The sequence below is a fragment of the Rhinolophus sinicus genome, chromosome 16 (genome assembly GCF_057876585.1).
Source record: "Rhinolophus sinicus isolate RSI-liver-muscle chromosome 16, RSI-T2T, whole genome shotgun sequence".
Taxonomy (NCBI): domain Eukaryota; kingdom Metazoa; phylum Chordata; class Mammalia; order Chiroptera; family Rhinolophidae; genus Rhinolophus; species Rhinolophus sinicus.
The window spans coordinates 28,799,687-28,812,302 of record NC_142516.1 but is presented as its reverse complement, the minus strand read 5'-3'; the positions used below and the strand labels follow the sequence as shown (position 1 = coordinate 28,812,302).

The 12,616-nt window shown below is 46.5% G+C and overlaps 1 protein-coding gene across 7 annotated transcripts in view; it reads right to left on the bottom strand.

Moving 5' to 3' along the window:
* Window positions 1-5,630, bottom strand: part of ANKS6 (ankyrin repeat and sterile alpha motif domain containing 6) — a 62,001-nt gene extending 56,371 nt beyond the window's left edge. For 6 of the 7 annotated variants that reach the window (XM_088793510.1, XM_074330760.2, XM_074330758.2 and 3 more), the window contains exon 1: window positions 5,220-5,630. In XM_088793510.1, coding sequence (XP_088649636.1) covers window positions 5,220-5,572 — 353 coding nt within the window. In that variant the 5' untranslated portion in view covers window positions 5,573-5,630. The remainder of the gene's footprint in view (window positions 1-5,219) is intronic. The other variant, XM_074330759.2, reaches the window with a different exon arrangement.
* Window positions 5,631-12,616: the final 6,986 nt, after the last annotated feature.

Below are 12,616 nucleotides of genomic sequence, written 5' to 3'. Positions count from 1 at the left end.
CCAACTCCCACACAGGATCCTCAGGCCAGGCTCACCTATACTCACCAATGATTAGACTCTGCACAGACAGGACTGGGGGGCTGCCAGAGTGGAGCTCAGTACATGTTGTCAAATGAGTAAGTGAGTGCATGAATGAATGACTGGCATAACCAAGGAGAGGACCAGAGATGGGCAATGGAAATGAGTGAAGAACTGGAATGCCCTCCACTGGAGTAGAGAATTTTAAAAGATTACGCTATTTAGTCACCAAGCAAGAGATAAAATCTAGTATAATTCCTAACAGCAGATTACAAGGTACTATCACATTTTTATCTTATTTGATCTTAATAAGCTCTGAGATAAACCACCCATTTCACAGATGAGGAAATCAAAATTAGAATGGAAAGCAATAATCCATAAATTCGAAAGTGACAGAGTCAAAACTTGAGCTTGGACCCTAAAATAGCAAACCCCACTCTTCTGGTATAACACATTTTGACGGAGGAAGAAAAAGGCTGAATTTCAGCAGAAATGCTGACATTTAGAATGCTTCCCGAACTCATGGGAAGCCCAAGAGATTATTCAGTTAGGTTGAAAATATAAAAGGATTTAGCGAAGGCTGAGATAATTTTGTGGATGCTAAGTTTCTGATAGGTAATTACTGAAGACAGGGAAGCTGGGGCTTTCTGAACAGCTGCTATGACTGCCAATTAAATTTCTGCAATTAACACCTGTGTTTCAAGACCTGGCATATACTGCCACCACTCAAAGCCCTGGGAGGCAGAGAAATGAAGGGCAAGAGGAGGAAAGTAAAAAGGCCAAGGATGATGTCAGATCAAAGTAAACACCATGCAACTTGTCCCTTTAGCAGGTAAAGGTAAATTTGGCAAGTAGCTTCCTGGTGGCCAACCCCAAGCAGAAAATGGTCACGTACAGGATTTATGGCTGGGAGCACAGGCTCTGGAGCCGTCTGCCTGGGCGTGGAGCTTACTAGCTGTGTGGCCTTGGGCAAGTTATTTAACTTCTCTGAACCTCAATGCCTCATCTATAAAATGAGGATGGCAGTAGAATCTACTTCCTAAGGTTTTGTGTGGATTGAATGAGTTAATTCATTTAAAGCACTGAGTACAGTGCTTGGCACAAAGTAAGTGCTCGGTAAAGGTTTAAGAAGAAGGAAAAAACATGCATGTAACTCTTTCTGATCCTACAGTAAAACATCCTCCAAGAGACCAAACTGCAGTCCAGGCACAGGACCTCGGATGAGCAGGGTCTGATCCAACGACAAGCTTTGGAACAAGGAGCTGGGATGACGAATAGGTGCTCTTTCACCAAAAGTGGTGGCTGCCGGGAGCAAAGGCTTGAGACACTCTGAGGCGTATCTAGATTCAGGGAGGAAGAGCACGAACTGGACCACATCGGCACACAGCTATGCACCTGCCCGCCCTGATCCGAGGGACGGACAGACTGTATATCCTTCAGGAAGTCTCCATACACATTAGTCCACCTACAGATGAGGCAGAAGACAGCTGAAACACTACCCAACACGGACAGAGGGGAAACCTGAATACAGATGGTCGGGATTGCCAACTGAGGGACAATACATTTTAAAGTACCAGGCTCTGTCTTGACTCAGCTAAAGGTCGAGAGTCAATTCTAATCCTCACAGGATTGTCATATTCTACCATATTCTCATAGGAGTAAATAAGAAAGTATGTCATAGCTCCCAAAACAGCACCTACAGGATAAATGGAGGAATAAAGAGGAACGGAATTAACCCAAGAGCCTCTCGATGCGCGAGTGACAAAGTCATCACACAAGGACCACCGGTTTCAGCAAACAGTACCAAGTGGTGAAGAAGGAAAGTTCTCTCAAGATTTTATTAGTTAACAGAGTTTAGGTTAATTCTTCCGAGTCTCCTGCCCCAGGAGATTAACAGAAATTAATTAGATGAAATTAATAAGATGACTTTGACCATCCTGCAGAACTTGGTTAATAGCAAAAATTGGCGACGAGGGTCTCTGAGACACCCTGGAAGCACTGCCAAGTGCTGCAGTCACAAACCTCGCTCAGCAAGGCCCTCAGTGGCTAAGGGACCCCTGTGCACTGGGTGGGAGTCAGAGATGAGGCACGATCAGTGGCTCCCAGAATCGCTAGAGAGCCTCTTCTTACGCAGAGTCCCTTCCCCTCCATCCCTCCCGCCCCACCAGGTCTTCTGAATCACGAACACAAGAGAACTCACGGATCTGATGCGGAAACGCATCCCCGTGATTCTGATGTGCAGCCAGGTGTGAGTGTCACTGAGGAAGGGGAGCAGCTGTAATGTGGGGTAGCAGGCGCTTACTGCACAGGCCTTCCCAGTGCCGAGAGGCCACAAAACAGGGAAATATCATGGCAGGCTTCCCAGAAGAAGCTAAGCTGGGAGACAGAGGAGGGCTCCACTGGGGCAGAAGGAATTCCTGTATGTGGTTAGGGCGAGGGCTCTGCAGTCAGACTGCCCAAATCTGCTGACTAGCTGTATGCTCACAAGGAAATTTTGTCATCTCAGATTCTCATTTGTAAAATGGAGGTAATATTCTTGGCACACAGTAACTGCACAATAACTAAAACAACAACAACAAAACCAATGCCGGGAGACACACAGAAAGCCTGGATGAAATCATCTTGGCCCCAGTGCACAGGAGAGGCACAGCCATTCATTTCAGGAGGATCTGTAAGCGATGCAGAGGATGAGAGAGGGTACACCTGGAGGGACAGCAGTGGAAGGCCACTACAAAGGTGTGGTACGGACTAAAGCAGAGGGGAAGGAGAGAGGGCATAGATTCAAGGGAGGGCATGGCAGACACAGATGAGCAGACTTTGGTCAGGGCACAGACAGGTACCAGGGCTGAGGCTTTAACCTGGTATTCTAAAGCCTGGAAGAATGGATGGGGCCATTAAGAGAGACGGAACCTCAGAAGAAAGGTTGACAGCCCAAAAGGCTTTATCGTCACCTCACACTGCTCTGGGCGAGAAATCAGATGTCTTAAGACAAAGGGTCCCAACCTGCCGGTAAGAGCATAAAACACTGCACTGCCCACATGAATAGGCACGCATTCCCTAACTGGGATGCGTTTTTCAAAGTGTGTTTATAGACTGATAGAAATAAATGCGCAAGGGCTGGAGAATGGTTACGCAAACTACAGTACCGTCCCACGAACGGAATACACAGAGCAGTTGAAAACGGTATGTTTCAAAATAATACAGAATAAAATTATTCCAACAATACAAATTAAATTAGATTAGAACAACTGTGTAACACTTGGAAAAGAACTCAGAGAAATAAAACATCGTCGAGTCACAATGAGACCACTATGGGTAAGAAGGTTGTGTATTCAATGCCTTTTAGAAAAACAAATGGCTCATACATATGGAAAGATGCTTTACTTCACTCACAATTTAACAAATGCGAATCACAGCTACGCTAAGATTTTTCAACCATCAGACACAAAAATCCAAAAGTTTGGTAACCTACTGTTGCTAAGCCTGTAGAAAAACAAGCACTCACACACACTGCAGCTGGGAGGGTAAACTGGTGCAAGTGCTGTGGCAGGCAGAATAATGGGGTCCCAAAGATGTCCATATCATTCATAATCCCCAGAATCTATGTTAGACTTCATGGCAAAGGGGAAATTAAGGTTGCCGATAGAATTATTCATCATTAAGGCTGCTAATCAGCTGACCTTGAGATAAGGGACAGTAGCCTACATTATCCAGGTGGGCCCAATGGAATCACAGGGGTCCTTTAAATGCGGAAGAGGGGAGGCAGAAGAGTCAGAAGTGATGACAGAAGCAGGGGTCGGAGTGATGCGATTCCTGCTGGCTTTGTGGTAAGTTGTTACAGCAGCCATAGGAAACTAATACACCAGTATGGAAAGCAAATTGGCACTATCCGCTACAATTAACAGATGACTTGCATTCCCTCCTTGGAGAACTTTTGCAAGAAACTGAGAGGTGGGTGGGACCTAAGTAGATGGTTGAGAGAATTCACTGTGTACCAGTTTCTTTCTACCAGGGTTTCAAGTCCTTTCACCCTGCTGTCTGAGTATAGGCCTACCTACCTCGTCTTACTGTGCTTCACTTTATTGTGCTTCACAGATGCTGAAGGTTTTTTGTTTTGTTTTTTTTTTTACATATTGAAGGCAAGACCTTCCACCAGCAAAAAGATTGTGACTCGCTTTATCACGAGACTCTGGAACCACACCCACAATATCGCTGAAGTATGCCCACACATCTCAAACTCATCTCTTCGCTGTCTCACTGCTGTCTCTGCTCTGGTCCAAGCCACCACAACAACTATTTAGTCTTTCTAGACTGTTGCAATCCCTTCCTAACCAGTCTTTCTAACTCTAGCCCACCCTTTCAATCCATCCTCACACTGCAGTGAAAGTGATCTTTCCCAAACAATCTGATTCTGTCACTCACTCTGCCTAGAAACTTCCATCACTCCCAGTGCCCTTAGGATAAGCTCACCTTTCTCAGCCCTGCTGCCTAGCATCTGCCTCCTCCTCTCCAGGGAGAGCTCATCTCCCATGTCTCCCAGACCCCTCCCACTCACAACATCTTTCTAACAGCCCTAGCAATGCCTTAAGTTCACTTTTACTTCCAAACCTTTGCATGGGCCTCCTATCACCTGGTTGCCACCGCCCACTTCTTCTGTCCTGGTTAATTCTTAGGCATCCTCAGGTCTCCACTTGAATATATATACATCATGCCTACCAGAAACCTTCCTCCACCTCCCCAAACTAGGTCTGCTACTCCCAAAGCTTCCTGAACTTTCCCCATCAAGCCTGTCCCCTAGTCTGGCCTTCCCACTGGCATGTGAGCTGCTCCCAGTGGGGACTTTACCTGGTCCCGCAGTGTCCCCCTCACCAAGCTAGAGTGGCTAGGTAGGTGCTTAGGAAACCCTTGTTGCAAAAAAGGAATGAATGAACACCTCTATGATTCTGAGACTTAAGAGTCTACTCGCAGTGTCCTGATTGTTTTGAAAGGCCAGTGTTCCTAAGATTCTGGTTTCATGTTAGTAAAAAGCGCTTCCACTTCTCGTTGTATCCCAAAGCTGCTCAAAGTTTACCATTCCAACTCTCTCTCTCTCCAAGGAGTCCTTGACTCTTTACCTTCCGGGGCTGCGGGGCCGCCGGGCTGGTCCGGCCGGCCGCCTGAGCCGGGACCGGGGGACACCACCCCGGCGCCCCACCCCTCACCTGGCCGTCTGCATGAGCGCGCTCCAGCCGTAGTGGTTGCGGCTGTTGACCGACGCGCCGCGGCGCAGCAGGAAGCGTACCAGCGGCTCGTGGCCCCCGGCCGCGGCGAACTGCAGCGCCGTGTTGCCCGCCTCGTCCGAACAGTCCACAGGCACCGGCGCTCCAGCCGCCGCTGCCGCCCCGGGCCCGGCCGCCTCGGCCCCCGCCGTTTCCGCGCCTGCCTCGGGCTCCGCGCCGCGATCCGCCGGTTCCGCTGCCCCCGGCTCCAGCAGCCGCCGCGCCGTCTCCGTGTCGCCCTGGTCACAGGCGCGCAACAGCAGCTGGAAAGCCGGGGGCAGGCCGCCCTCACCCATCGCGGCCCGAGGCCCGCGCCCGTCTGCCCCGCCGGCGTCGCTGACTCCGCCCCCCGGATACCGCGCGCTGGCGCCCCCTTCCGCCGGCTCGCCTGCCTACTGTGTGCCGGGCGCGCGCGGGAGCGGGGCGGAGCGCCTACTGTGTGCCGGGCGCGCGCTTGGGGGCGAGTTTGCGCCTCCACCGCCGCGCCGCGGGGTGCTAAGGGACCGCAGGGTCCGGGAAGCTCGGAGCAGCGTCTAGGGCTCGGGCTCGCGGGCTTACCTTTGCCTTCTTCGCGGCCGCTTGTCCCTTTCCCCGGCTCCGGAGACTTCCCCTCCTGTACGGAGGTCGGACTGGCTGCCCAGCCTTCCTGATGCGGCGAGCGCCGGACGTCTAGGCCCGGGTCTGAGGTCCACCATCGCACCAACCTAGCCAGCGACGCTTCCTAAATAGTTGTTGACTGAATTAGGGAAGGGGTGGGTCTACTCTGTCTCCCCACAACGTCCTGCGGGCCCGTAGTGCCAGTCCTTACCTGGGCCGGGCCGTTAGGGCTACAAGCGCCTTCTGTACCTTCTGTCTCTCTTCAACAGTGGTTCTAGAATCAGCTACCATGGGGGACATTGCTACAAATGCACTTTGTGACTTCCCGCCAGACCTACTGACTTACAAACTGAGTATGGAGGCCTGCCATGTGTAGTTTAAGAAGCCCCCCAGGTGATTCTAATGCGAGCTAAAGCTTGAGACCCACTGCTTCACCCTCAGAGCCATCCCGTCAGCCCCCGCATGATCATGCCCTATTTACAGAGGAGGCAATGGAAGCTGAAAGAGGTGTCTTGTTAAGGCCACATGACTGTCCCGCGGGAGAGCTGTGACTAGAACCCACGTCTTCTGACGTGTAGTCTAGTTCTCTTCCTATTCTCAACAGATATTCACTGAGTACCTACTATGTGCCAGGAACTGTTCTAAGCACTGGAAAAGCTGCAGAGAACAAAATACACTTCCTGTCTTCCTGGACCTGACAGTGGAAAGAGACAGGCTGTAACTACACAAACTAGCAAGTGTGGTGTATGTGAGATGGTGATGAGTGCTATTTAAACAGTAAATAGAAAGAACATAAATCCAAGTCAATAGGACAGAGGAGGGGATGTTGTTTTATAATAAGATGGGTAGAGAAGGTGTCACTGAGAATGTGACATTTGCACAGAGACCTGAAGGAATTGAGAAATCAAGTCATGTTGACATTTGGAGAGAGTGCTATCCAGGCAGAGGGAAAGATTCTAATGAGCAGCGCTGCCTGCAAATTGCTGATACCATCTGCTCATCATGATAACATTAACATTCTGATACGGGGTAATTGGTTCCCATAGATTGTGAGCTGTGACTCCAAAGCCTAGCAAAAGACCAGACGTTCAATAGGTGTTCAGTATGTGACGTTAAATAACTAAGTCTCATATGTAGAGGTATAATGCAGAGCAAAACTCAATGAGGATGTGAGGAAGGAATGAGTCATGATATTGGCAGATCGAAGAAGATGGTAATACCCTTAAGATCTGAGCCAGTATACTTCTAGGCAAAGTGTAAAAATAAGGAAAAGTCTCAAAAGTCCACGGGGCTCAGATTGCAAGATGCTTCAGTGCCAGGATAAAGACAGCGGGATTTATTTTGTGAGTAGTGGGGAGCCATGGAAAACGTTTGAGCAGGTGAATTACAGGGATAGAGCAAATCACTTAGGCCCAGTGTCGGAGGTGGTACACTGTCACTCATTTCCAGATTTGGCCCCATTCACCCCAATAGAAGTGAAAATGACTTGCTTTTGAAGGTCTAATGAAGACATTTGTTTCTGTGAAAATCCTGAGCAATTGAATCCTACTCTTATTCTATTTATTCAGGTGTCTTTTCTCATATTTTTTACTAAGTAGTTGTTTCATTATAAAATTAATATACATGTAAAAAATAAATTCCACCAGTACAAAAGGGCATAAAGAAAAAGCCCCTTTCCCTCCTCCCCACTCTCCCAGCCCTACTCCCCATAGATAACCAATATTCACATTTAATCTTTCAAAAAATGCAAACATTTATATAGATGTTAAGCTTTTGACTGCAAGCAGCAGAAATTAACCCCCTGAAGAATTTAAGCAGAAAGGGGATTTAACCCAAGGTTTCTTCATATCTCACCGATCCCATGAGTTCCGGAGAACCAGTCTCTGAGGCCCCACAACCAGGAACAACATCTCAATATGCCACGGCTGCACCCTATATCAGGGTGGTGTCTGCACAGGCCCTTTTTGGTGTCACCAGCTTCAGAGTCAGAGCCTGAGATGGGAGTGTCTGAATAGCCTGGGTCGTGGATTTTGCCTGGCAGAAAGGGAGAGTGGGAAAGTGTTTCTGGCATTTTCGGCATCTATAGGGGGAGGTAGGCTCCAGTACAGGCATCCCAGAAAGTAGGAGACTCACCAGCATAGGAAGGGGGTTCAGAAGCTGGGCAGCCACAAAGGATAACAAATGTCCACAACAAATACTCCCTCTAGCATGGACATTTGTTACTTACACCTGCCCTTCCTCTCCTTCTCGGGGAAGAGTCACCCTCTTTCTTTTGGGGAGACTCTTTCCCCAATTCTCAGTCCTTGTGATTCAGTGATTGGCGTATGTCCTAGCCAGTCCTGATTGCTTAAGGCCAGGATTTTTTGTTAAAGCAACTGGAAATGAGGCCCTCTCTGCTGAGGTCGTCAGTTGCCCGGATGTCGGGATGTGGTAAGCCAAGCTGGTGGTTACTCTGTCTCTACTTGAAGACAGCCTGCCTGAGAGTGAGGACAGCACGCGGGAAAGCAGGGGCAACTGATAGGAAGAGATGGAGGCAGAAATCCCACCCTCCCACCCCTGCTGTTTTGTGTTGTGTTGCTAGATTTGTTTTGAGCAGGGTTGTCATCAGTCACTGGCAATCCAAGCCTTAACAAATGCATATTTTACTTTTTAAATGAATGGGTTCATACTATGCATGCTGTTCTGAATATTGCAGTTTGGAGTTTTGTTTTTTTCAAATGATTTAAGCATCTTTCCATTTAGATGAAAATAGATCTACTACATTTTTTTAATGGTTGCATGTAACACCATAAGCAGATGTACTATAAATGTAATCATTTTTAATGATGCACAATTAACTTGTTTCCAGTCTTCTGCTATTATTTTAAAAAATCTCGCATTGATCAGTGCTTGTAGCAGTCAGGGTCCCAGCGGGAGACAGGTGTCAGGCACCCTTGGCTGAGGAAATGAGGAACGTTTACTAAAAGACTAATTCCAGAAGTGTGGACCAGGTTTACTAAGCTCCACAAGGATTGGTGCAGTACTCCAATAGAGAATACTAATAGTAGGAAGCCATTACCACCCCAGGGGTATGGGAGAGAATAGCTACTGGAATTCTGCAAGAGAGAAACCTGGAGAGATCCACCTGATGGGAGCTATGGCCTCTGGTAAAGGAACACAAGCAACCCACAGCAACCCAGTAGGGAGCGATCGCCAGAGAAATAAAACCCTCGGACCTCATCCTCTTTCTGCCCTCTGATCTCCTGCTTGCGCTCCTCATTGGCCAAATCCAACTTGTAATCGGAGGTTCCTTTGGAGCCTGTTGATGGCGTCCTCACAATGGGCTTCCAAGGTTCAGAGCAGGGAGGAGAAAGAGCAGGGCAAATAAAGATTCCAGCACCTTGCTGCTCAAAGTATGGTTCTTGGACCAGCAGTATTGGTGCCACCTGGCAGCTTTGTAGAGACACAGCATCTCGGGTCCATCCCAGACCTACTGAATCAGAATCTTTATTTCCACAGGATCCCTAGGTGATTCACGTGCACAGTTTCTGAAGCATGGATCCAGCACATCTCTGTTCATAATCTCTTATGTGAGTGTGTTTATATTCTTATTATTTATCAGCTCTCCTCTGGTAATTTTTCATCGATCCCTGTGTTTGTTTTGGGTCCTCTGAGCATCAAATGCCCAGACGTTTTTTCCCCCTGGGAGAAATGGTTGTGTAGGATAAAGAGGGAAGGAAGAGGGAAAGGGAAGGAGAGCCTTCAGACCATGATGCAGGTCTGACAACTGGGAAAGGAGAGTGGGAAGGGAGGGGGCTTGGATAGGAAGAGCTTCAGACTGCCATACAGTTCTGCCATGCAGCCAGGTCGACGGGGAGTCCCCAAGCAAAGGTGGCCTACTAAGGTGTCCTGCATCAAACAGAAAGGATGGGTTCTGGTACCCCCACTATGCTTGGTCACTGACAGGGAGAAGCCCAGGGAAGCAGAGCCTCAGCAAGAATTCCAGAGAGGATCTGAGGGCATAGCCTCCGGAGGTTGTCAGTTATCTGTGTTCCCCAGCAAGTTCTCTTGAAGGGCGACCTGAGCAGTGCACTTCCACTGCCGACACGATCCCCATTCAACCAACATTTATTGAGTGCCTTCTGTGTGCCAGGCATTATGTGTATTGGATGATAGGGCCCCTCCCCCTCAGCTCCTAGGGAATCACACATGATTGCAGAACAGGGTGGTCTGTGAGCTTTCATTGCCAATTCAGAGGGAGGTATCACAGTTTGTGGGGGGGTATCACTGACAGATTCGTCAGAGGGTGTGGTCACAAGCTGAGCCCAAAGACTGGGTGGGGTCTGGGTAGTTGTAGGAAAAGAGAGGTAACACTGGAGAGAGCGGGGGACAGGGAGACCAGAGGTGGGCACAGCGGATTAGAAGGGAGGTAAAGTGGGCTTGCTAGGAAGTAAAATAATCTTTTTATTTACTTTTAAATGTCTAACATTTTTTTCCCCGATAAGATAAAGAATGTTTGTTGTAAAGAATTCCAATGTTGTGAAAATCGAGAATGCTAGCTCCTTTAGATCAATGGCTTTGGGTGTTTACTACCGTATCCCTAGAATCTAGCACACTGCCTGTCAAGTTATAGGTGACCAATAAATATTTGTTGGAAAAACTGAATAAATTGAATGAAAATGAAAAAGCCACAGAATCTCACTTGTCAGAAGTAAATGTAATACAGTTAATGGTTTGGTGAATATTCCTGTAGAGTTTTTTTTTTTTTAAGTATATGTTAACTTACTTTACCAAAATAGGATCATACTATGTGTACAGCTCTACAACTTGCTTTTCTTAACTTACCAATGCACCTTAAGCACATTTGTAATGACACCTAGAATTGGTGTCATTCTTGTTGATGAAACTGTGGTATATTAGTGTATAGATGTGCCATACTTTATTTTATAATCTCCTGTTAATGGACATTTGGGTTGTTTCCAACTTTCTGCTTTTATATACAATACTGCATTAAGCTTCCTGTATGCTTTTCTCTTGAGCACTTGTGACCTTATTTCTGTTGGATAAATTCCTAGATGTGAGATTGCAGAATCAAAAGGATGTGAATATTAACATTTCTAATAAATGTTGCCTAATTGCTTTCCAAAAGGTTATGTTGGTTTGTATTCCTACCAACAGTGTATGGGAGTTGTCTGTTTATTCACAGCCTTGCCAACACTGAAATGAATAACCTTTTTAATCTGTGCCAATCTGATAGGTGAAACAATATTTCAGAGTAAGTTTAACTTACATACATTTTAAATAGAGAACATGTTGATATGTTTATAGACCATTTATATCTCTTCTTTGCTGTCTATTCAAATCCTCTGGCCATTTTTATTTCTGTTTGTTCTTTTTATTTCCCTGTTGATACATACACTAGGTAAATGTCATCTGCAAATACCTCTTTCTGATTTGTCTTTTATCTTTTGAGTATATAGTATTTGGGGCCTTACAAAATTTAAACATTTTTATGTAGTAATCAAATTTATAAATCTTTTCTATACTGGTCCTTCAGGTTTTTTCCATCTAGTATGTTCATAGTTGGATTTTTAATTTTTTTACTTTGATATCTTTTGATCATGTGGAATTTATTTTGGGTAAGGTGTGAGGTTGGGATTTTACTTTATTTTTTCCAAATGGTTATCAAGTTGTCCCAAACATTGATTGAATCAGCCATTTTTTCCCACTAATGTTTGAAATACCACGTCTACCATATATCATATTAAGTTCAAAAGATGATGTAATGACCCCCATGAAGGGAGCTAATGCAACAGATCAAAAGTGCCTTCTAGAGAAATCTATTTGTTGGTCAAGCAGCTGATGAGATGAGATGAGATGAGATGAGATGAGATGAGATGAGATGAGATGAGATGAGATGAGATGAGATGAGATGAGATGAGATGAGATGAGATGGTTTGGTCAAAAAACAAATAAGCCCCTCCCGCACCAAACTTATAACAAACCCAAGCAAAGAACAAGGTACTCATTTTGGTAAGAGGTATGAAAAGAATTAAGGTCCCAGCTGGATTTGCCCTCTATGGATGCCAACTTGTCATCATTAATAACATTTATATAGTGCTTACTCTGGGCAGGGACCATTCTTATCACTTTACTTCTGTTAACAAGCTGTTATATTCCTGATAGCTCCCAGGTGGTACCAGTGCTGCTGGTCTAAGGACTACCTTCCGAGCAGCAAGGTACTGGACATCTTTCCTTTGCCCTTGCAGAAATTCTTTCCACCCTGCTTTGTGCCCGGCAAGCCTGTCTGTGTGGACTATATGACTCAATTCTCCCAAAAACCCTACTCAGGAGGTATTATTATTATCACCACTACTGTACAGATGAGCAAAATGAGTTGAGAGAGGTTAAGTAACTTGTCTAAGGCCCCATAGCAATCTGTGACGGGACTGGGGTTTGAGCTCAAGCAAGTGGGCTCCAAGGCTATGCTCCTACCCACCAATCTAAGCTGTCTTTTGGTGTCACAGCAGCCTGCCAGTGAGTTGTGTGGTGGGAAATCCTGAATCAAAACTCAGGAGACCTGGACTCAAATCCTTGCTCTGCCACTTGCATGTTGTGTGACCTTGGATAAGTCACTTCACTCTCTGAGCTGATTTTCTCATCTGTCTACATTGCAAGGTTGTCATGAGGGTGAAATGAGGTGGTATGTGAAAAATAAAGCCTAGACAGTTTATGGCACATATAGGTGCTTAATAAATTACAGC